Source organism: Pocillopora verrucosa, chromosome 2 (genome assembly GCF_036669915.1).
Source record: "Pocillopora verrucosa isolate sample1 chromosome 2, ASM3666991v2, whole genome shotgun sequence".
Lineage (NCBI taxonomy): Eukaryota > Metazoa > Cnidaria > Anthozoa > Scleractinia > Pocilloporidae > Pocillopora > Pocillopora verrucosa.
In genome coordinates, this window is record NC_089313.1 from 6947338 (window position 1) to 6969377 (window position 22040).

At 37.9% G+C, this 22040-nt stretch overlaps 1 protein-coding gene and 1 pseudogene across 1 annotated transcript; one reads left to right on the top strand and one right to left on the bottom strand.

Annotated features, from left to right (window-relative positions):
- Positions 1–1426: 1426 nt before the first annotated feature.
- Positions 1427–16521, bottom strand: LOC131780407 (trafficking protein particle complex subunit 11-like). The gene is given in 25 exon segments (XM_066162908.1): positions 1427–1471; positions 1669–1791; positions 2124–2301; positions 2676–2810; positions 3349–3406; positions 4494–4566; positions 4856–4991; positions 5316–5377; positions 5928–5992; positions 6592–6672; positions 6947–7001; positions 7568–7646; positions 7965–8044; positions 8341–8428; positions 9150–9230; positions 9659–9719; positions 10287–10420; positions 11238–11334; positions 11920–11993; positions 12291–12317; positions 12920–12992; positions 13987–14101; positions 14579–14649; positions 15234–15403; positions 16321–16521. Coding segments are annotated over 23 exon segments (2100 nt in total). The 3' UTR covers positions 1427–1471; positions 1669–1791; positions 2124–2217.
- A 1779-nt stretch (positions 16522–18300) lies between these two features.
- LOC136278903 (uncharacterized) lies at positions 18301–21146 on the top strand (annotated as a pseudogene).
- Positions 21147–22040: the final 894 nt, after the last annotated feature.

Sequence of the window (22040 nt, forward strand, 5' to 3'; positions counted from 1 at the left end):
GAGCATTTGACGAAGTACGACCTCTCGATCTAGAAAGAAAAGACGAAAGGGACACATTGATAATATGCAAGACGTGAACTACGATGGTTCATTGGTGTTAAAGCCTTATTTTCCTGCACACCAGACAAACGAAGTGAAGGCAGTTTTTTTAATCCAACAGCACTACATGGAATATCAAAAAGAAATAACGCGCGCAACGAGTACAAATTACCCTCGATATTGTACGGTTACTTCGACAGTTGGTTACTTTGTACTGAAAAAAAAAACCTTATTAATAGAGTAAAAAGATGGTTAGTTTTAAGATCGGTAAAGAAAAAGAGAAAGGTGTTTTTCGTCTAGTCACAATTGTAGGATTCGGATTCCGCGTTCCGATGCTTTACCACTGAGCCACAGAGACTCCATGGTAAGTAATGCCCTTTACGAAGCTCATATATGACACGCGTCCAGCATACTGCTAGGATCAGCAATGTCGTTAGCGTCATGTTTTGTAAATAGAATAAGAAAGATTAAAAAAAAAAACCTTTTTGACAGGTTAGCTATGCTTTCCGTGAGTTGGTTTATTGGAGAAAAGAAGGGACGACTTTTTCGTATAAATAACTCAGTTGGATAACGAATAACTTATTAGAAGTTTTGGTGTATAGTATCACTGCGTATTTTCATTCGTTGGTTTTAAATTTGAATCGGTTGTCAAAATACGGCAACATCGTAAAAAAAAATAGCCATACTACACACCAAAAACGTCTAAAAAGGATAAAAATTCAGCTTGTGTCATGAGGTTCTCAATGTGAACAAAACAATAAATTCACCACCACCATCCAAGTTTTCTGTACACAAATCTGAAGCAACTCACGTGTCGCAAATCAAATTTCACTCTGAAATGCATAGCTTCTTGGTTAAAGGTAGAGACGCAAGGGTCGAAGATAAAATTCGTAGCCATACACGGCCAAGTATCATCCTTTATACAACCTCTCATACCTTATCAGTCATTCCATCCACAGTAAATTCCAAAAAGTTCGTTGCATCTCTCTCAGCCTGATCTGCTGCGGGTACTTCTGAGTAAATCAAAGCGCCTGGGAATACAATTAACAGAAACTTGACATTTTGAACGAAAACATATCAACAAAAATTAAATTTTTGCCTAACTTCGCTGTGTGATTGGTCCAGAAAACTAGCGCCACTCTCTCCACCAATCAGATGTAAAACTTCGGTTTTACCTTGAACTCTAATTGGCTCTTAAAGTTATTTTCCTTTCTTCTGATTGGCTGTTGTGATTCCTGTGGTTTTGGTTTACGACGCTCAAGCAAAAAGCGCTTTAACGCTCTAATCTTCCAACGAAGGAAAATACCCAGGCTCTCCCAGATTGAATATCTTCACTGACATATCAGAATATAATATTCGGGAAGACGTTGTTGTTTTTAAAAACTCACCTCTTTCGGGAGATTCCTGCTCATCATGAAATCCAAGCCATGCTCTAAAAAAAAGGTACATATTGTTGTTGTAACGCTTGAAAGAGGAGTTAGGTTCACGAAAACCGACAAAAGCACGAAAATGTGAGAAAGGCAAAGACATGTTGCATTACTTTCAGATAAAAAATAGACGGTAGGAGAGGAGAAAACTGGTTCACGTTCTTTTTTAACACTGAGATAAAAACACACTGAAAAGGCATACCTGTCTCTCAGCGGTGTATCTTCCAAGCTCTCAACAACCAGCTGAAGTTCATAAAGCTCGTTTACGAGGGCGGGTGGTTCATGCTTCAGTGTGATATTAACTTTAGGCTTGCGCGGTTCAATTCTGGCGTAAAGAGTTCGCGAAGGGAACTGATATCAACAATAAATTCCACCTTACTGAGGTCGTGATTATTCATTTGACTAATTACTTTCCGAAGAACTCTCAGTGCCATGTGATTCAAGCCTGTAAGCAATTACCATTCAAGTGGATACCGTTCTTTGCGCGCACTAATTGGCTAACTGGGAGGTAGATACGTTAAAAATGTTTTGGACCACTAGTTATTCAGTTTGTGTGGTACAAACTGAAACAACAATTCACCTCTATGTCTGTTAATAATTGTTCATATTTACTCCACTCCGTAGCTAAAGATTCAATGGAAAACAAGCATGACTTACTTAATTTTTCGAGATGACCTTCAACTCATCCCAGTCAAACTGATCCTCCTTGCTGGCGGATTTTAAGCCGTATGACACAAAGGGGAGGCTTTGGTTACCAGTCTCCCCTCCCCAGCCACTCTACACCAGTACAGCATACCGAGACATGGGACCCCAACTCCAGAGCAACGGAGGTGACCTAGGAACCACAACGAAGAAAGCTTAAATCTGAAGTCTCTTTTAAAGCAGTCTCCTCCGGAAAAAAGTTTTCTGTCAAACTTTTCCGGTGACACTACCGAGAGATCTGGCTTTGAGCCCTGGGTCACTTTAAGTGTTTTCCATAAATTCTTTACTCTACACCTAGGAATGATAAGTGCGGGAAGCGGGGGGAGGGGGGCAATCTTACTTTGGACTGGCAGCAATACTCTAAAGATAGTTTCTAGTAAAAGACCATTAGCTTTTCCTCTTTAGGCTACTAGTCTCGTAACCTGACTGCAACATTATCATTTCACACGAATAAATTATTGATAAGTGCAAAGACTCGTATGGCGAAGTATTTCAGTAATTTTTTACCTGAAGTAGTTTTCCAACATCCTCAGGCTGGGGCACTAGTTGAAACGGTATGACTTTGGTCTTTGCTGGAAGAAGATACAATCCACCCTCCCCTTGAGCGGACCCAGTCTCAACAACACACTGTTGGTTATAAAACTAAGATAAAAGATAAAAGAAAATTGAGTCAGGCCAGTAGAAAATGCAACCAAATTAACTTCCAGAGTGTCATGGCATGATTACAGGCAGGCAGACACGAAATTAGCCTGTTCCAAGCATGCAATCACAGCCGTGAAATTCCAATCACAGCTGAGCACAAGAGCATATTAGTGACGCGTACTTGGTCGACCTCATCGCCTGAAGAAGACTGGCAGTATGCAGTCGAAATGTTGCGATTCACACCCGAAGTGACCACAAATGATTACTTTTTGCTTTTGACGCCTTCAAGATCATAGACAATAAGACATCATCATGCAAAACCAAACCAATCATGCCTTTATCATCCGCGTTTCCTACACTTACTATTGTACACAGTTGTTTGATATCAGTTCTCCTCGGTGGATTTTATGGTCGACCTTCGTTCCGGTTAGCTGTGGTAGTTACCTTGCTATTGTAAGCTCGAGACTAAACTGTGCTTTCATATTTTGGCGAAACAACGAAACACTAGCCTAATATATGTAGGAATATTTTAACTTACCTGATTGCTAAAGAAAACGGCAATCTTCGAGAATCGGATGGGAAATGGGCAAGAAACCCTGAAATATAACAACACACAACAATAACAAGTGTTTAGACCTTTATTTAGAACAACTTTCAATTGATTGTCAATGGTAATCCGGAACTACATCAGTTTTTATTCGTTACGGTCAAAGATCGGTCTTGAAAAGTCGAGCCTCTATCTCTACCAATCTCCCGCCTTTTCCCGCTCTTTATGGCAGTTTGTTTGTACGCTGAGTTTTCGTAAGCTTCTCGTGATATTTTCCTTTATCCTGAGTTGCCGTAGAGGTTATTTTAGGTTGCTGTACAACACTCAATTGAAAAGCGCTCTCAATGAATCACCGAATCGTCACCATGCATAATAGAACTAAATAACTTCAGTGCTGACAGTTTTGAACCAAGGTTGTGGTCTCTTAAAAGCTTCCTCTTAACCATATCATTCCCATGAGTAATCAGAACTTACATTCTCCATACTTTGATAATTTTTAACGAAGACAGTTTACGAGAATTAAGAAAATGATCCATTAAGGGATATTCAAGAAAGAAACGACATGTTACGGTGCGTCTGTTCAATAATAAATTACAGATGACGTCAAAATGTATCACTTTTGGTTCTTTCCAGCATTTTAGCGTCGTCTGTGATCTATTATGGAACAGACGTATGGCATCAGGGGATCTGTTTGTCAAATATAACACCAAATCCTCATAGCATGATAACATGTCTAGCCCTACACGTAGGAAATGCTTTCCTGCAGATCAGGTACGAAATTAGCCTTTTCCAAGCGTTCAGAGTGAAAACCAGAGAGGTTTAAGGTCAGATCGCGTGCTTCATAACGTTCACAAAGAATCACCGAATCGTTACCATGCATAACAGAGCTAAATAATTTCAGTGCAGACGTGAAAATGTACCACTTTTTTGTTATTTCCAACATTTTGACGTCGTCTGTGATCTGTTAATGAACAGACACACGGCATCATGGAATCTGTTTGTCACGTATAAAACGAAATTCTCATGACTCACCATCAAAAGAAAAATCTGTCATTGGTTTGGAGAATTAATAAGAGCTTGAGAGTTAAGGGTGAAAGCTGTTTTGGATTAAGCGACTCTAAGAGGACATTACAAACCTTAAGAAAATTTGAAGAAGGATGGTAGAATCTGCTGTAGTTGAAACTGACTTGAAGACTGTCTTGCATTCCACTGAAGGAAGAACAAAATTGAAAACAACAGGAAATATTACAATATCACACTTTGCATAAAACAAATAAAATAAATTCATTCATTCATTAATATTTTGAACTTAAAAATTTTACCCGTCACCTTATCAAGCCTTGGTTTCAAAGGGTATTAAAGAAGAGTTTTTTTCTACCCTGCAAGATTTTGGTTGCTGTATTTGGAAATTGAATTTAGGAGTTTCTACAGCTAAATTCAGTTTCCGCCTCTGTAAACTGTGAAAAAAAAATACACAGTAGAATTGACATTTTCTCACCAAATGGTGCTATTTGTTCCATCTGTATGGTAAATACTTGGGGTGCCTGTGGTGTCACTTTAAGTGTTTTCCATAGCTCTTTAGCTTCTTCCACTGCTTCAAAGTCACAGCCTGGCTCGGGCTCAGGACATTCATTCTGTTTGTAATTCCAATGAAAAATTAGAAATGAAACATGATACAGTGATAAGAATTCAGTTGTCTTTCGTAACATGCTCATCCTGTAATAGTAGCGCTCGACAAAAAGCGAGTTATCCACGCGCGAAAGACCAGCCATGCGGGCAAGGAAACTCTCTTTCCCGCGTTTTTAACTCGCGTTCAGCCGCGCGCGTGCTTTCCATGTCTAAATCACCAGTGTCAGGGTCGTAGATGACAAAAACAGAAAGAATCAGCGTAAACTCGTTCTACAATAAAAGTTCCTCCATAAATCCTCTTTAAACGACCATTGGCAGTAAGTCCTTACCGACATGACGTGAATAAGATTAGTCTGACATCTTGTTTTCTCTTCAGGTGAATTTTCAACATCTGATGTTTTCTTGAATCAAGGACTTTACCACTAATACAATAACAAATGTTGGGTAAGATGTTTTACTAACGTATTACACCGCAGTGAATTTGACTTAGGCAAAATCTGTACCGCTTTATACAACTACAAATGTCAATATTATCCTAAAATTCCCAAATTTTGCAACCTTACTAGTTGGTTGCCCAAGAATACCTTGCGTTTTGAAGGCACTTTTCAGCCTCTCCACCTGACTTGGAAACCAATTTAACCCTTTAACCCATAAGAGTGACTAGCATGAAGAACCAATAGGAACTCAAAGCAAAAACAGGCACCCTGCCTGAAACGCGGGAAAACGCGGAAGACCAAGTCGTGGTTGGTTTTAGTTTTGCATCTGATTGGTTGAGAAAATGGCGCGAGTTTTCTTGACCAATAACATAACGAAGCTAAGTTACACCAATGCAATCCCAGATCACTTTGCATTGAAAATAACTCTACCCGAAAGAATCACTTCACCCAGAAAAAAATACTACAGTCAGTTATTCAAATGATAGGCAGCATTTTCAAGGATACATCTTCCCGTCAATTCAAGCGAAAGGGTGATATATTCCTCCACATTGCCAACCAAGTAAGCACACCTGCAACAAGAGTTAAGAAGACTAAGGATATACGAATAAATATACCTAAAACTTGAAGTTGAGAAAAACTATTTTGAACGTTTTACACTAAAATTGCTATTCATAAACAACCTCTTGGCAATAATTTGACGTTAAACAAGAAGACAAACTTAGATTTTTGGCATTGTAGCAGTCCAACTGAACAGACGTGGAATTATTCCGTCTGTCCGAGTTGGCTGTGTCCGTGTCGTAAATGAGCCAAACTTCCACCAACCTCGACGTAGTATCCCTGATTCTCACGCTTGAGGGCTTTTCAATAACGTGTTGCCAACCACAACCAATCACAGTGAAGATAAATATCACAAGTGATAACTTACAGAGGAAACAAGTAAGCTGCCTGAAGCGCGGGAAAACGCGCATTACCAATGCGCCATTGGTTTCAATTTTACACCTGATTGGTTGAGAGGGTGGCGCGTGTTTTCAAGACCAATTACAAAGCAAGGTAATGCAAAACCAAGTAAATTCAGATTATTTCAACTGAAAATGTTTATATGTTGAGTTCTCAGAAACAAGAGCTGGAGAGTACAAATCTTGTCTCACTTACTACAAAACAACAGTACCTCAGTGATGTGATTAAAACTGACGTAAGAAGTGACCACCATTTTTCTCTGCGGTAATCCCAGGTGACTTTTCCCAACAACCTTAAAGAAGAAATCTACGAGGGTTATGAATAAAGCCCTGAAAAATGCATATCTAAATTACATTTTGGTCTGAATTCCTCAATAAAGTTAAATGGAATATTAATCAACTCATTTTGTGGTATGTTAGCGTCTTTTCACGAAATTACTTTCACGCAACGGCCTCCGGCCGAAAGAAATTTCATAGGAAGACGCTTCAAACGGCCTGGCCTGCCTGTGGTACAATACTTGATCACTACTGATTCCAAACTGAAACATTCTCTTATGCTACACTCACAATAAGGCTTTACTGTAATCTCTAGCATGGTAATACTCCTCACCCATCTGAACCACTGCAGAATTAACAAAAAAGACTTGCTTTTAACGTGAACATGAAAGAACTTCAGAGCATACAGTAGAAAATGATTAGCTTGCCCAGTTATCCATATACGATATTAATCATCATTGTAACTACTATTCAACGTACAGTTGTATCCTTATGTTTTATCAAGTATTCTTATTGCATATTATTGTCATATTGATAATTAGATAAGAAAAGCCAATAGACCTCGACTATGTACACTATATCACTCTGCTTCGTAAATTTAATAAAAAAAACTTTTAAAAGCACTACATTGTCATGAGGAAACAAAAGCTTTTAGTTGCATCTTGCTAAGTTCTTAACCCTTTACACTCTAAAATCAGTCTATATATTCCCCATACTGTTCTTTATACATTTCCTAACTAAAGGTGCTGACAAGGAGATTTTGTTCACCAATCAAAAGCCTCTTTGGTTGGTGATCATTTCCTTTATTCTCATGACCTTAACATGTGATTCAGGGCTGATATTTTAGGGAGAAATTTGATGCTGGCCACTCTTAGGGTTTAAAGGGTTAAATTAAAAAAAGAGAGAACTTACTCAGGTATCTCTTCATCCTGGGTGATTTGTACTTTTTAAACTGAGCCACTGCACTACTGAGAAGGGGAATGATAACCCACTGTGAGAGAAAAAAAAAAAGGAGTCAATATTCTAAGTACCTCAACCAAATATACAAAGTAGGTTAGCATAAATAAAAAGATTGATGGTAAGAGTATTTGCTAACAAGGTATTATGTAATACTGGCAATTGGGATTTCAAATTCATAATTGCTTTGGTTTGGCTAGAAAGCTCATTGATGCAATTGTGCACAACCAAAAATTCACAGTCATATTAACCTTGCATTTAAACTTAATTTGTCACCATGACTTCTCCCTGACATTTATCTGATCTTAATTTTCTTGAAATGAAAGTCTGCCAAACAATACAGTACACTTACAGAATGGTCCACTTGGATTTCTTGGGACTGCAAGGCTATAATTCCAGCCTTCTCTATTCCTGCATCTGGTGGTTCTATTCCTACAAATATATTAAGTCAAATGAACCCAGCAGTTCTACAAATTAAAGGAAAGTATTGCATCTCAACAGATCAAGTTTCAAATAAGCTCAAAAAAAAAAAGTTTTAAAATTTTTTTTCTGACAGAGTGTTTTTAATACACAAAAAGTTTTCTCTCATCTAATGGAACAAAATTCTAACACTGAGCTTTTCAACCAGTACATGGTTTAGCAAAGGAAACTTACTGAGTGTCTCAACACCTTTTGTACTTACTCTAAAAAACACTGCCAGAGGAAAAAAATTATATATTTGCAGTTACCTTGAAAACCTTGTCTCCAAGGTCTCTGACCATAGAAGTCGAGATTTCCAGCATTTTCTAAGGGATTCATAGTAAGTGGAGTGGTAGTCTAGAGATGAATTAATAACAGATTCCAATGTATTAACTAAAAAGTAACTCATCAGACTCAATGAACAATAAAAGTTAATTACATGCAGAAAACAAATGACCCTTTTGAGTGGTAGTTAATTGGTTTTTGGTTAGGTGTACTCTGAAGGGAATCTATGACCCTTTCTTGCCACTAGTTTACATTCAACATTATCCCACACTACAAGGGTGGTTTAAAGTCTAAGGCAATATTACTTATATCAAAACCTTCCCTGCCCCTCCCCCAAACAATTTCAAATTTTGTGTGCTTTGTAAACGTTACCAGGATGTAGTGCCTAAACTTAGGCTTTACCAACATTGCTAGAGGGGGGGGAGTTCTGTGTACACAGCTGAATTGGCAAAAGATGGCCTTTTGTAATATGTTTGGATATAGGATATCTTTTTGATAACTGTCCGAACAAGCTTTGACCTCCATTGTAGCTATTTCCACCCATGTGCACAAGTATGTAGCCCAATTTATCTGGGTAAGGCCCTCCAGGAAAAGTTCTTTGGAAATAATTTGTACTTCAAAATTACCTTAGTCAGACAGTTCTAGTCTTCAAATTTTTATTGGTAAGTTTCAACTAATGATAAAAAAATGGTCACTTTCATTAAGAAAAATATTGCTCCTTTGAGTTTGTGTCTGTCACTGTTCCTTCAGATCTTTCTCAGCAATCCTCTGGCATGATAATAATTTTACTTACATGACACAAGCCCTGGCAAAGCTGTCTCCTGACAATGGCATTGTTTGCTGCTTGTTGATAGTAAAATCCTGGGTGTTGAGTCTGTGATAAAGTAACAGTTAAGTCTTTACCAGAATCTGAGAGTATGACTGATTTGGACACTCTAATCAGTCACTAGACCAGATTTGTTTGGGCACATTTACATCAATCCTATTTATTAAGGTGCCTCTCTCTGTTTATAGCCAAAATTTAATTAGGGGAGAAAAGATCTCCATGATTGTTAAGAGATGACAAAAAAGTACCTTTAAAACAGAAAAACACTCCATTATATTGCATACAATTATCATAAGAGATATAACATAATGGGAGACAATTTTTTCTTTATTCTAAATACCAATTCAGAATACTTAGTAACATAATTAGTAAGAATTTCTTTCTCTTCTTACAGATGTATTGTTGTTTGTAGATTTAATAAATAAATATTTCATTCATTGAACCAATATGCCAACACAGATCTTCTACATTGTTACCTGTAAGGCGGTTAAACCATTTCTGATGGCTTCATCAAACAGTTCTCCAAATAAACTGAACCTGTATTAATTTTTCACATAGTTTGTTATTGATTAAGCCTCTATAATTCCCTACCATGCAGCATGTTGTATTAAATTTGACAATTATTCATCATTGAACTGACTAACAAATTATTTAAAAGTCTCCTGTTTTTCATCACTTCGGTTCCATTATGTTGAAAAGTTCAGTTAAAAATTTCACTTCAACTTGACCTGTTCTTGATCTAATGTTGTTAAGAAACAAGAGTTGTTAGATCCTGGTCACAGCTTGGGTTTCTTTGAAAGCAAAAACCTTCTAGAACACAAACCAAAGAGGACTCACCACATCAAAGCTTATCATGGTTTCTGTAGCATAAAGAGACTAAAAGTTCTCCCTCTGGATTTGATGCTACATATAGGTCTGGTAGATTACCCCCTACCCCCAACCCCCAGCATTTTTATCAAATTCCTCTTCATAATTGGCCGATACTTATTTCAACTCTGGGGTGGAGGGAGGTACTTTAGCTGTACATATGTAAGTGCCCAAAAAACAAACTGAATGTAGACCTTCCAGTTAAGAGTGAGGAGGCTAAACAGAAAAAATACTCACTGTTTGGAGAGCCAGGCTGAGTGTTCAAAGGCTAAGTCAGGGCAGCCAACCTTTTCCTTAAACAAATCCACATGCTTTCTGAATTGTGATATGGCATCTAATGGGGCTGATGCTTGGAAACTTAGACGACAAATCTGTGAGACAATTAATAAAAATTGATTAATACTGTTTGGTTGTCAGGATAACTCAATAGTCTGTAATATATGTTGTAGGAGGGATATAAATTACCAGATATAATGGTCCCATAGGACATTTAAATTCCACTGAAGCTAAATTTAGCATCAAATTTTTTCAAACATATTTGGTTTTTTGGTGACCACTCTGCCAATAACCATTTTGTTTCTGTTTGTCACTGTTTCCAAAACACTCCTGTAAGTGACCATATTAAAAAAATGTTGGAAACATTTTTTTGTACTGTGTTTCTCGTAAGCAGTCACCAACAGGTTTGTTATAAAATCAGAGAGAAATAAGGAATATTTCATCAACGTTGTAAGCAACACATTCTATAATGTAGTTTCATTCTGAAATGAAATTGGATGGTTAAGTGGGTAAACTGATTTCAAGAATTAATAATTACCAGTAAGTACTGTACCATAGTTCACTCATAACTTTCTGATTATATTTTTCTAAAATAAACTTATTAAATGGTCATCTCCCTAAAGTGCCTACTTAAGAGTGACTTGGCTGTACACCTCAGACTTAGAATTACAGACAGAGATCTTTTGATTTAACAGCACAATTAAGGTATCTGGTGAAGAATTTACCTTGCATCTTTGACAAAAGGAGTACATAATCCCAAAAATATAAAATTACATGATAAGAGATCATGTCTTTAACTCATCCAAGATGTACAATGTCTTCTTCACATCATTACTTTTATGTAACTATTATTACAATGGTATACACCAAATATATATTGACCAGAGTTCTAAAATATGAAAAAACACAAACCTTGTAATTAATAAATCCAGCAACAACTTTGATCTCTAGTATGTTCATGTCAGTTGTCTTGATTTCTCCAAGAAGACTGTATGCTTGCCTGTAGTGCCTGGGGTTAAAAATTGAAAAAGTCTTACATCAATCAGCTGATGTCTGGTATGTTAATATGGAAATGTAACTAACTTGAGAGTTTATGTTGAGAGATCTCCAAGGCAGGAAGACTGAAAATATTGGGGGAAGAAATCTGTGGCAGGAGTTGCCAATTTTGTAAACTGTCTTTGGCTGTCATGTGGCAAGGCAGAAAAACTTTTAACTCTCTGTCATTTTCTTCCATAAAAAAATTTGCTCCTTCTCCTCCACTGTCCTAGTTCTAAACCTTGAGATACCTTGTGAAAATCCTACACCAAATGCTGCTCATACTCTTCATTTTGGGGACAAGCATTGCTGTCAGCTGAAAGTATATTGTTTAATATTCTCACAGTGTGTCCTTTTCAAAATTTTCATTTCTATTTTTCCTCTTTATATTTTCTTTTCTCAAAAAAGTTTCTTAACAGAAAGTTGGCTTTCAGCCCTGAAAGTTCCTTTTCCTTCCTGACCCCTTAGCCGATAAAAGGGAAACACTGAGATCTACCTTTTGGCCAACTAATTGTTGTCATTGCAAGATCAATAAAAAAATAAATACTGATGAACTTACTTGATAGCAGAGTGAGGGTCTTGTCTTAGCTCATTGAAAAAGGCAACCTTGAATTGGTGCCGCACCAACAATAGCTACAACAACAATAGAGAAGCAAAATAAGAGATTTATGAATTGTTGAGGCCATGTGCAAAGCAAAATGTGGTCAGTGATGTCTTTGGTGGAATATAAGAGGGCAGCAAAAAAAAGACACTGGATGAGAAACATTTCAAAGTAACACCCTTCAAAGCTGACATCAACAAGCTTTTTCTTTTATTCTTGGTAACTCTTTCCCTCAGCCTTTAACTAAATGTAGTTCTGTAGTTTGAGTAGAATCCATCACATCAAATTATTGACATACAAAGATCACTTTTGCAAAATAAAGTTCTCACCTGATGAGTTCCTTTGTTAAGAAATTCCTAATGATCATAGAGAGCATGAAAACATAATAAGTGTCACTTCATTCTGTATTTTGATAAAATTTTACCTTTTGTGCTACAACATAACATTATTTTGATGGTAATTCTGGCTAGTGAAAAGGTAATCTATAGAAACATTGCATTGTGCTACCAGGCAAGCTATACAGGCATGTATATGACCCAGAATTTGGCACATTTTCCAACAGACAGTTTTAGCTACCGGTACTTTTCTGTCCTTGATCTGAGAACAGAAATTTACTTAGTACAAGGGGAGTGTCCTACTAAAAAACCTAATGGCTTTACCATGAATTTATGTTGAACTAAGGCGGTTAAACCAAAAGAGTCCAAAAACCTACCCAGAGTGCTATCTTTTCCCCTTTTACTGACTAGTTGAAAATTCAAGACAATGTAGACAGTGACAGTTGAAAATAAATTTTAGACCAGGACCATTCAACTGTGGACACAGTTTATTACATTGGCCACTGCATCTCCCTAGTTTCTGCAGCATGAAGCAAGTACAGGCTTGTTGTTTCCCCCTGGCTGGGATTTTAATAACCTGACCTTCTCCCTACTCCCTCAAATTTCCAGAATTACAACTTCACCTTGTGGGCTTTAACTCTCCTACATTCTCCATGGTAATAACTCTGTGCTAAATCATAAAAAGCATTCTCCAGCCTTAAAGAAAAAGAAGAAGAAGAAGAAATATTTATCTCATAAGTTTCAAACCTGTTCCTTTTTTATTTTGAAGCTGCATAAATTTCATGTCCCATGAATGACTACGATAACTTGTAGTATGATCATTCAACTGTTTCACTCCCATGAGTGACCAAGACAGAATTTCTCCTTACAATATCAATACAATATCAACTAGATTAGAGATGAGAATAAAGAAAAATATCAATTTGGGGATAAGTAGTTGATCTGATAAAAAATTCTCCAAACTAATATTATAAGAATTGTATGGTTGACAGTAAGGAGAATTACAAATTTGATCTGGGAGTTAAAGGGTTAATCAGATGAAAACACAAATCAATAGAGAGGCTGTTAACTCTCTTGGGAAAGTCTTGATAAATGCTGATAACATCTGATTTTCTGATAGATATTCCCTTATTTTTAAAACATTCTCATCCCATGTAAGTAACTAAACAACTTGTAGTGAGTCTAAAGTTAGTTTAACCCTTTAAGTCCCACCAGTGACCAAGACAAAATTTCTCCTTACACATCATTACAATATCAAGCAGACAAGTAATGAGAATAAAGAAAAGTATCAATTAGGGAATTATTGGTTGATCCAATTCCAAATTCTCCACACAAACATCACATGAATTGTATGGTAGACAGTAAAGAGAATTACAAAATAAATGAAATCTTGAGACTGAGTTAAAGGGTTAATAGAGTCTGAGGCTTACTCATGTAAAAGCTTTTCAATTTCTTTCTACTTCACTGTCACTTTTTCCAAATAATTCTAACTAACTTAGTCTTTATTGTGTCCTGTTTTGTAACTTTTCTTGATCAGCTAGAATAAATACAATAAAAAAAAATATGAAACTCTTACTAAATAAATCTTTTCCTACATTTGACAAAGGTTGGGCTTTTAAAATCAGTTGCAAACTCAATGAAAACTAATCTCATCAAAATCAATCTAAAATGATAAATTTTGAACAAATACCTAATTGTGTAGCCAATCAAGTGATCTGTATGTGGAAGGACAAACAATGATTTGGCTGACAGGTCACATGCACTGCACAATGTTGCTGCCCTCTCTAGTGCTTGTAAATCATCACCTGTGATTCAATATAATAGCAAAAATTTCCTCCATGAAGGGTACTCAAATCTTTGGATACAGGAACTAATATGAAATAAGTTAAACATATTTTTTTTCTGAAGCATGTCAACAGGCTGGAATCTTAAATTCTTGACTTTGATTGGCTAATTGTACTCTAGTCACTGGTCCAGCTTGTTAAAATACAGTTTTACAATCATGTTTTTCTATGTGGGAAGAAACTGTGCCCTTGACCTTGATTACAGACACCACTCTTGGGTCATACTCAACACTTTGGGTGCAGTTTTTCCCCATTTTCCAGCCCATGCCTAGCTCAATAAATGACATGTAACTCTCATTGTAATGCCTCTGGCAGATTTTTAAGATAGACCTGGCAGTCACTTATGGTTTGACGTTAGCATGAAAACACTAAACATGGATCTAAACTCTCTACTTAACAACATCATCTTCTGACTTCTATGTATTTATTGATGTTTACCTGGAGGAAGAGGAGCATTCTTTTGGATAAGAACCACAGCAACCTTAGTGTTCTGGTCTTGAAGGCTGGTCCTGCTCAGAAATGAAAAGATTGCTTTGAATGGTTTAATATGCAGGAATAAAGTTATAGAATACAAAATTATTCATTGTACTGGTTATATTTTTTCGCATTCAATGAGCTGATAAGTTCGAAAGTAACAACTTCAAAAGTTGTAATGTTCTTATTATAACTTACAAGTATCTGATTGTCGCTTGGTAAAGAAGGAGGTTTCCAGAGTGTCGAGAGCACTTACTGTTGTTATGACAAACGTATTTCATGGTTGTTATTTGAATAGCACTCTAAATCACAGGAATTGTTAATTAAGCTGATGATTGGACAAAAGTCTTTTTCTTTTGTTTATTAAACAATTGTTTTTTGCTCAAATTTATGTGTTAGTTTGATATATTATTCTGTGTGTGTATCCATTAGAGAGTGTGGAATAAAGTTTCTGAGTTGTACAATGTCATAAAAATCAATATATACAATGGAACCCTCTTGTCTAAAAATCAAACCACACTTGTCATATTACTTAAAAATTTTCAGTCATGTCATTAGTGCTAATTAAAGTTCACTGTTATAGAGGAGTAAGATAACATTCTCACTCTCTTGTTATTACCTGACTCTTTCTAGTTTTGAAGCACATTCAGTTTGCCTGTCTTTCTACTGAACGTCATCCCAATCCAACTCATAAAACATGACCACCACAGCAGGAGAGAGATAAAGATGTTTGTGCATCCATTTTGTCTTCAAGATACCCTTTGGTATGTACCACTCATAGGTAGACCGCTACAAGGAAACAAGACTCAGTGATAAAAAGCCAGCATATACTCGCATAAGCAGAGGTCTGAGTAACTCTGGTTACAGGAGGCATACTGCTTCTGTGAGGTCTTACATTCCTATGGCTATCTGCTAAGATTTTCAATGTTAGTGACCCCACTCATGGCTGTGTCTGCCCTCACTTATGGAAAATGTTACTGAGACCCCATGCACACCTACAAAGATAAAGGTTCTCTTAACACTTCAAATCCCGCGAGTGACAGGGACAGAACTTACTTCTAAAATTTCAATGCAATATCAAGCAGACAAGTGATGAGAAAAAAGAAAAAAGAAAAAATTAGAGGATCATTAGTTGATCCAATTCCAGATTCTCTGAACTAACATCCTAAGAATTGTACGCCAGACAGTACAGAGAATTACTAAGGAAATCTTTGGAGGGAAAGGTTTGAGAGAGTCAGAACTCAAGGAAGCAAGAGAATGCTTCCTTGGGAAAAAAAACCCAGGAGTACAATTGATTTGTGATTAACTCTTTTGATGATTTTGTGGAAATCACTCATAGAACTTTCTTTATAAAATTGTATAAGAAAAATGAAACAGTGGTAGCTTCCTATATGCAGACACCCTTGCTGTATGAAAATAGTGTCCATTTAACCCTTAAGCATCTAATTTCTCCTTGTTATACAACCTCAGAATCAAACATTAAGCTAAGGTCATGAGAATAAAGGAAATGATCACCAACTACAGTTTTTGATTGTTACCTTAGGAAAGTATTGGGAAAAGTATGGAGAATATTCATACTGATGTTCGGGTTTAAAGGGTGAGCTTCCACTGTACTGAAAGAGCTTAAATGTAACCAAAATAAGAAGAATTTTACGTAATCAAAGGATTTAAGAGTAACTACACTTAAAAGCGATAGGAAAGCTCACCTTTGATTTTGCTTTGGGAAATTCGTGATAAATTGGTAAAAGTCTGAAAGATAGTGGAACTCTCTCAGGATGCCTGTTCACAGAAAAAGACTCCCAGATAGCTTTGTGCAAAGGTTTCTGATTAATATCAAGTCCCATAAGAGCTGTGAGGCCCAAAGGACGGGTCGCCAGTTCTGTCGGAAATTCGCTGGCTGCCGCCATCTTTGTTTAGGCTAGAAATGTAACCTGGCCGGCTGAAACGTTGACCGGTAGTGACTGGAACGGAAATATATACGGACTCAGATTTTTTTTGCAGTAGTGGTGAATGGCTATCAGCGATTAAGTCGTTTTGCTTAAGGGTCGTTTCTTTAACGACCAGTTGTTAGCTATAAAAGCGTCTTAGGTCGTTTCGCCAACGTTTTAGGTTATTTCACCGACGTCTTTGGTGCTTTCAGCCATTGGCGCTTTCTTTCAAATATTTCAAAGCCAATCAACTTTAAACCAGCTTATACCTCGATACCATGGGTCGAACGAGAATTTTCCGCATGGCACGTGCTGTGCGTTTCACTCAGTTTGGTCTCATTCACCGTGGACGAATGAAAACCTCCAAATTTGTCCCTTACTTTGTATCGAAATCGATGGTTCTGCGCGTATCTTATCGACTTTGTCGATAAGTATCGAATCGACTTAAGCTTGGCTTGAATCGAATCGCTTTAGATGTTTTTATGGGTAATTGACGATCACTGCCACCAAAGCTCGGACGGGCTGGATAACTTTCCAAACGAGCCAACTCTCAAGCGTACAGAAAATATCCCCGGCCTCGCATAGTTTGCCAAGTCCCCTAGACGAAAGGAAATTTGATTACTCTTTCTTTTACCACTATCAAAACCTGTTTTTTAAATCATTTTTATTATCTTTTTACTCTTGGCCAACTTTTTCTCGATAACTCGGTTACCACCGGAAGGAATGCGTGATTTATGATTTGCTCATGTCGTCCGGCGTTCACACTCTCGTTCTTTCTTACGTGATATGTACTTGTAAGACCTGATATGGGCTCGATACAGTTTTCCCGTATTATATGAGTGATTCATGACCTACGATAACCGCTAAATCTTGTATCAGTGTTGTATTTCCGAGGTGTCAAAGACATTGATGAGAGATCAAACATGAATAGCAAACCATCCTCGTTCATTACTTATGCCGCTAATTGTCTGGGGTGGCTAAGTTATGGGAAAAAATTGTGGCCGAGGCAATAAGCAGCTGGGTACGAAAGAGCCAGCTGCGAAAAACGTCGCCGAAGGGGAGGCGGGGGTGAAAATTTCTTGAAAGTTGCAGGTTCTGATTCTCTTTGAAAATGCCCCAAATCTAAGCAACAAATATTTTAATCCTTACAACTTGGTATGAATATCTCCATAAAGCTAAAATGAAATGTTAATCAACGCATTTGTGATGACTTTATGTTAAGCACTATAAAAGTTGTATGAATTCACAGTAGTTCTCATTATGTTATTGCCCAATCATGACCCTTCTTCTATGTTCGCTTGGAAAATTCGTTTACGTCACCCGTAAATTATAGTATTCCTTTGTGGTGCACCCTCTCCCAGGAGAAATCCAGGATTGTCCCTGTCTTCAATACCTGCCAAGTACTATTGTTTCTCAAAAGAGTCTTAATTGAAACGATTCACGTAATTATCATAAATCGAGTACCTATTCAGTTCGCGAGACGATTTTTATCGAGTTAATTCTCCCCGTTTTACTGCGACCGATCCAAGTACGCTTTGCCTGTGTAACACTGGGGAAACGATACATTACTATTAGATGTTGCACATGCCAGTGAGATATATCACAGCATGGAATGTTCCTGTTCTGTTCTGCATTTGAAGACCTCTTTGAAGTGACCATCAGGCCAAGCTTACGCGTTTGCAGTTTAAGTAACGAGTCTAAAGTCGTGTTGTTAGGAACACTGAAAAGTGTTTGTCTTTTGTCGAGCACTTTCACATGATGAGAGGACCAGAAGTGGTTTTGTTTGTGAGTGTGATCTTCGAGCTTGGGTGAGTGTCAATAGAAATGATGTGATTTAAAATGGAAAGCATTCCATCGCGCATGCAAAATGCCTATTGTTCTCGAGACATTTACTTGCAGTAGCGAAAAAATTCTAGATCTGTAATAGAAGCAGCGAGGCGTACACGAGATGGTTTTAATTGGTCGTGATTTTGTGCCACTTCCCTCGGGGAATAATGGCATAGCTCATTAACTTATCAGGGCTGGGTTAAGAGACAAAGGAATAAAGGGGGTAAGTTTCTAAAGAACTGATGTGTGCTACGTCGGTGGGAGAGTGTAACAGGGTAATTACGTATTATCAATTGACTTGAGAACGTAAATTGGCCACCGTAAAGAGTTTAAAAGCTGATATTTCGAGCGTTAGCCCTTCGTGCAAATTTATCTTTCGAATCGGCACTCTTAATCCCCGCGGTATCAACTAGCGCTTTTCATTTAACTAATTTTTTGAAAAGTTGTTTTCCCGTCACCACATTCCCACTAATATAGCGTAGCTCCATTTTCTGCACAAACATTTTTTAAACCCATACACAATCCACAGTTCCTCCAATCCCTCTGACGAAGGGCTTACGCTCGAAACGTCAGCTTTTAAACTCTTTACGGTGGCCAATTTACGTAACAACTCAGTTGATAATGCTAAATTACCCTGCTAAAAAACAAAGGCCGCGCAAAAGTTATTGTTTGTGCTATTGTTTCGTCTTATCACACATCTGCCCGATGATTTTTAAAGCTGGCTATTCAATGTACTTAAGCTTACCAAAAACGGTTTGCGCATAAATTTCTGCCAAAGGCAATGGCATGCCAAAATCTTGTTGAAAATTGTGAAATCAACGAATATGTCACGTCATTGCAATTTTTGCCAAAAATTTTTCCCAGCTCCGAATCTGATTATCCGAAGAGTTTAATCACTCGATTTCTTAGAAAATGCTTCAGGCGTGTAACTAAAGGTTTCTCTAAATCATTTGCCGTTTATGGAACCTGGAACATGCAAGTGAAAGCTAGATCCAAAGTTTTGTTGTTTTTGCTAGCAACTTCCATGCAACTATTTAACTCACCGGTACTCTTTTTGTTATCAGAGTTGTTTCCTTTTCATTAAATTCAGGGCGAGTGAAACATCGGCAAAGTATTTGTACGCCCGTTGGTTCCCGTGCGAATCTCTTGTTTTCGTGAAAAATCCTGGGGTTTACCCGAGTTCGGTTGATGCGTAAGATATGGTAATTGCTTTGTTTGGCCAAACGATGAATCCTAATGCAATGTTGATTTGTTTTGTTTAAGGATGGGGATAAGTTGTGCCCGAAAGGCATTTGGTAGAGAAAGCACGGCACAGAACACATTTTTTGGACGCGAGGGAGAGCGGCAATACGTTATCAAACAGAAATCGAGTGAAGTCGATGATGGAGAGTTTTTTCTACTACGTCCAAACTATTTAGCGTCGGAACCAGAGAACATACCCGCTGGAATGACAAACGTGAAGCATCCTGGCAGATTCTTAACTGCTGCTGTTGGGGATGGAATCTCGGACGACACGTCTGCCATTCAGGCCATCGTTAATCACGCTGCAAGTTCCAAAAATAATAAGGTATTCTTCCCTCGAGGTGAATACCTAGTAAGCAGTAATATCGCCATCCCTGGCCCGGTGGAACTTCACGGAACACAGAGCGGTATCGCAGTTATCAAGTCCTCAACTCCTTATGTTTTTCAAGTTTACAATGCTTCACCAGTGAAATCGGTTTCATTGAATAATGTGTACTTCGACGGAATTCGTGTGAATTTTGACGGTGGAGTCAATCGAGAAGTCCCTGGACCAACAGCTATGAGTAACGTTACCATAAACAGCTGTGTATTCTTTTCATCCGGAAGGCCAACTCCGAGAAACGCTGAGAGGGAGCAGTTGGAAATGATGGACCTTAGAAACAGTAATGTGTACAGAAACATCTTTTTGCGCGATTCTAATGCGTATGGAGTTGCTTCAAAATTTACCTTCACTGTGGGTGTAGAGGTGAGAGAAAACATATGTGGGCTGGATTTAGGCAAGATAGGCTGGTTAGCCACCAAAGTTGAGCCAGCATGGTACTGGCGAGATCAAAAACAAAAATTAGAATTCCTTATGACTCATTACAATCTGGAATCTGATCAAGGCTTCTTTCAAAGTTGTTGTTATGAAGCGTGCGACGAAAGGATGAGAATCGTGAAAAATATCTTCAACGGAAGCCCAAACACAGGTCGTTTCCGAGACCACGTGATGTACCTCAAAGGCTTCAATATGATGGAAGTTGTAAGTAATTACGTCAGAGGCTGGCCAGCGGATTATTCAGGGGGCATTAAAGCTCGAAATGGAAAAAATCTATTGGTTGCCCGTAATTACCTCGACGACACAGGTTTTTTTGTATACTCACAGAACAATCAATCCATGTCTCTTTAATGGTTTGAAGAACGTTGTCATCTACAGAAATCACATCGTGCAACGAACCAATCCTGGTCATCTCACAAGTGGTATCTATTATTACGAGCCCCATGATATTGGAATAGATTGGAACATCACTTACTCCGCTAATGTATTTGAGATCCTTGGAGTAAGCGACCCCACTAATTACATATGTATCTGGCTGACCAATGGCGATCTTTCTCAACATCACGTGCTCCAAGACAACGTCTATTATGGTACCAAAATGCCTGTGAAGCTGTATGCTGACGACAGTACTCCATTGCATGAAACAGAGAAAAACAACGATAGTATTACAAATTGGTACAACTATCCACTGTACAAGCTAAACATTCCCCCTTATTAGACTGTGCTAAATAACATCTATTGTTATTTGATTATCGAGCTTTTATTTGCATCGGTGATCGAAGAATTATCCTTTTTAAGATTACAGCGCTCCAGAAGGATTGGAGCGAGTGATGAAAGAATCAGTTTTTTCTAATTAAAATCAAAGTGTTCAGTTTAATTATAATCAAAGATGGAGCCGCTCTAAGTTAGGAACTTGCGCGAGCGGATATTTTTGCCCGATTACTGAGGAACTTCAAGTTGGGGGTAACGTAACTTAAAGTTTGAGGTGACGCAACCATGTTTCGAGGCGACGGAACTTGGTGCGACCGTCCAGGAAGGCAACTTGTCTCGTACCCAGGCCTTGTGCGGCCGGCCAAGCCTTTATATCAGTTACACAGTGGGTACGAGACTAGGGAACGACATCATCTGTTACACCTGTTACCTATCAAATACTATTTTATCTTCAAAATTTTAATTTCTTGATAGGCACAAGAAAGTTCAATTGTGTGCAAGTGAAGAGAAATGTGAATTTTTCTTTAACAAAAGGTATACTGGGGCACTTCAGTACGACATAAGGGGGGTCGGGAGGGTGGTAGCGAGCAGCCGATTGAATGACTGATTGATAACTTTATTTATCCACAGAAAAGAACTCCTTCAACTTGATTTATAAGTAAAATATCTAATTCTGTTTGGCTATTCTATCAAATAAAGCAAGATAAATTCTGTCATGCCTGAGGCTGCTTTGCACATCAACATGGATGTTGCTACTAGCCTTTGGTGATTTGATGATTAAGAGTGTGTCCACGAGAGCACCAGGCAGTCTTGCTACGTGCCATCTCACTGATTCCAATGAAACTTTGCCGGTTTCAAGGGTCTACCCCAAAACTCAAAAAGACAAACTGGTTTCTGTTTT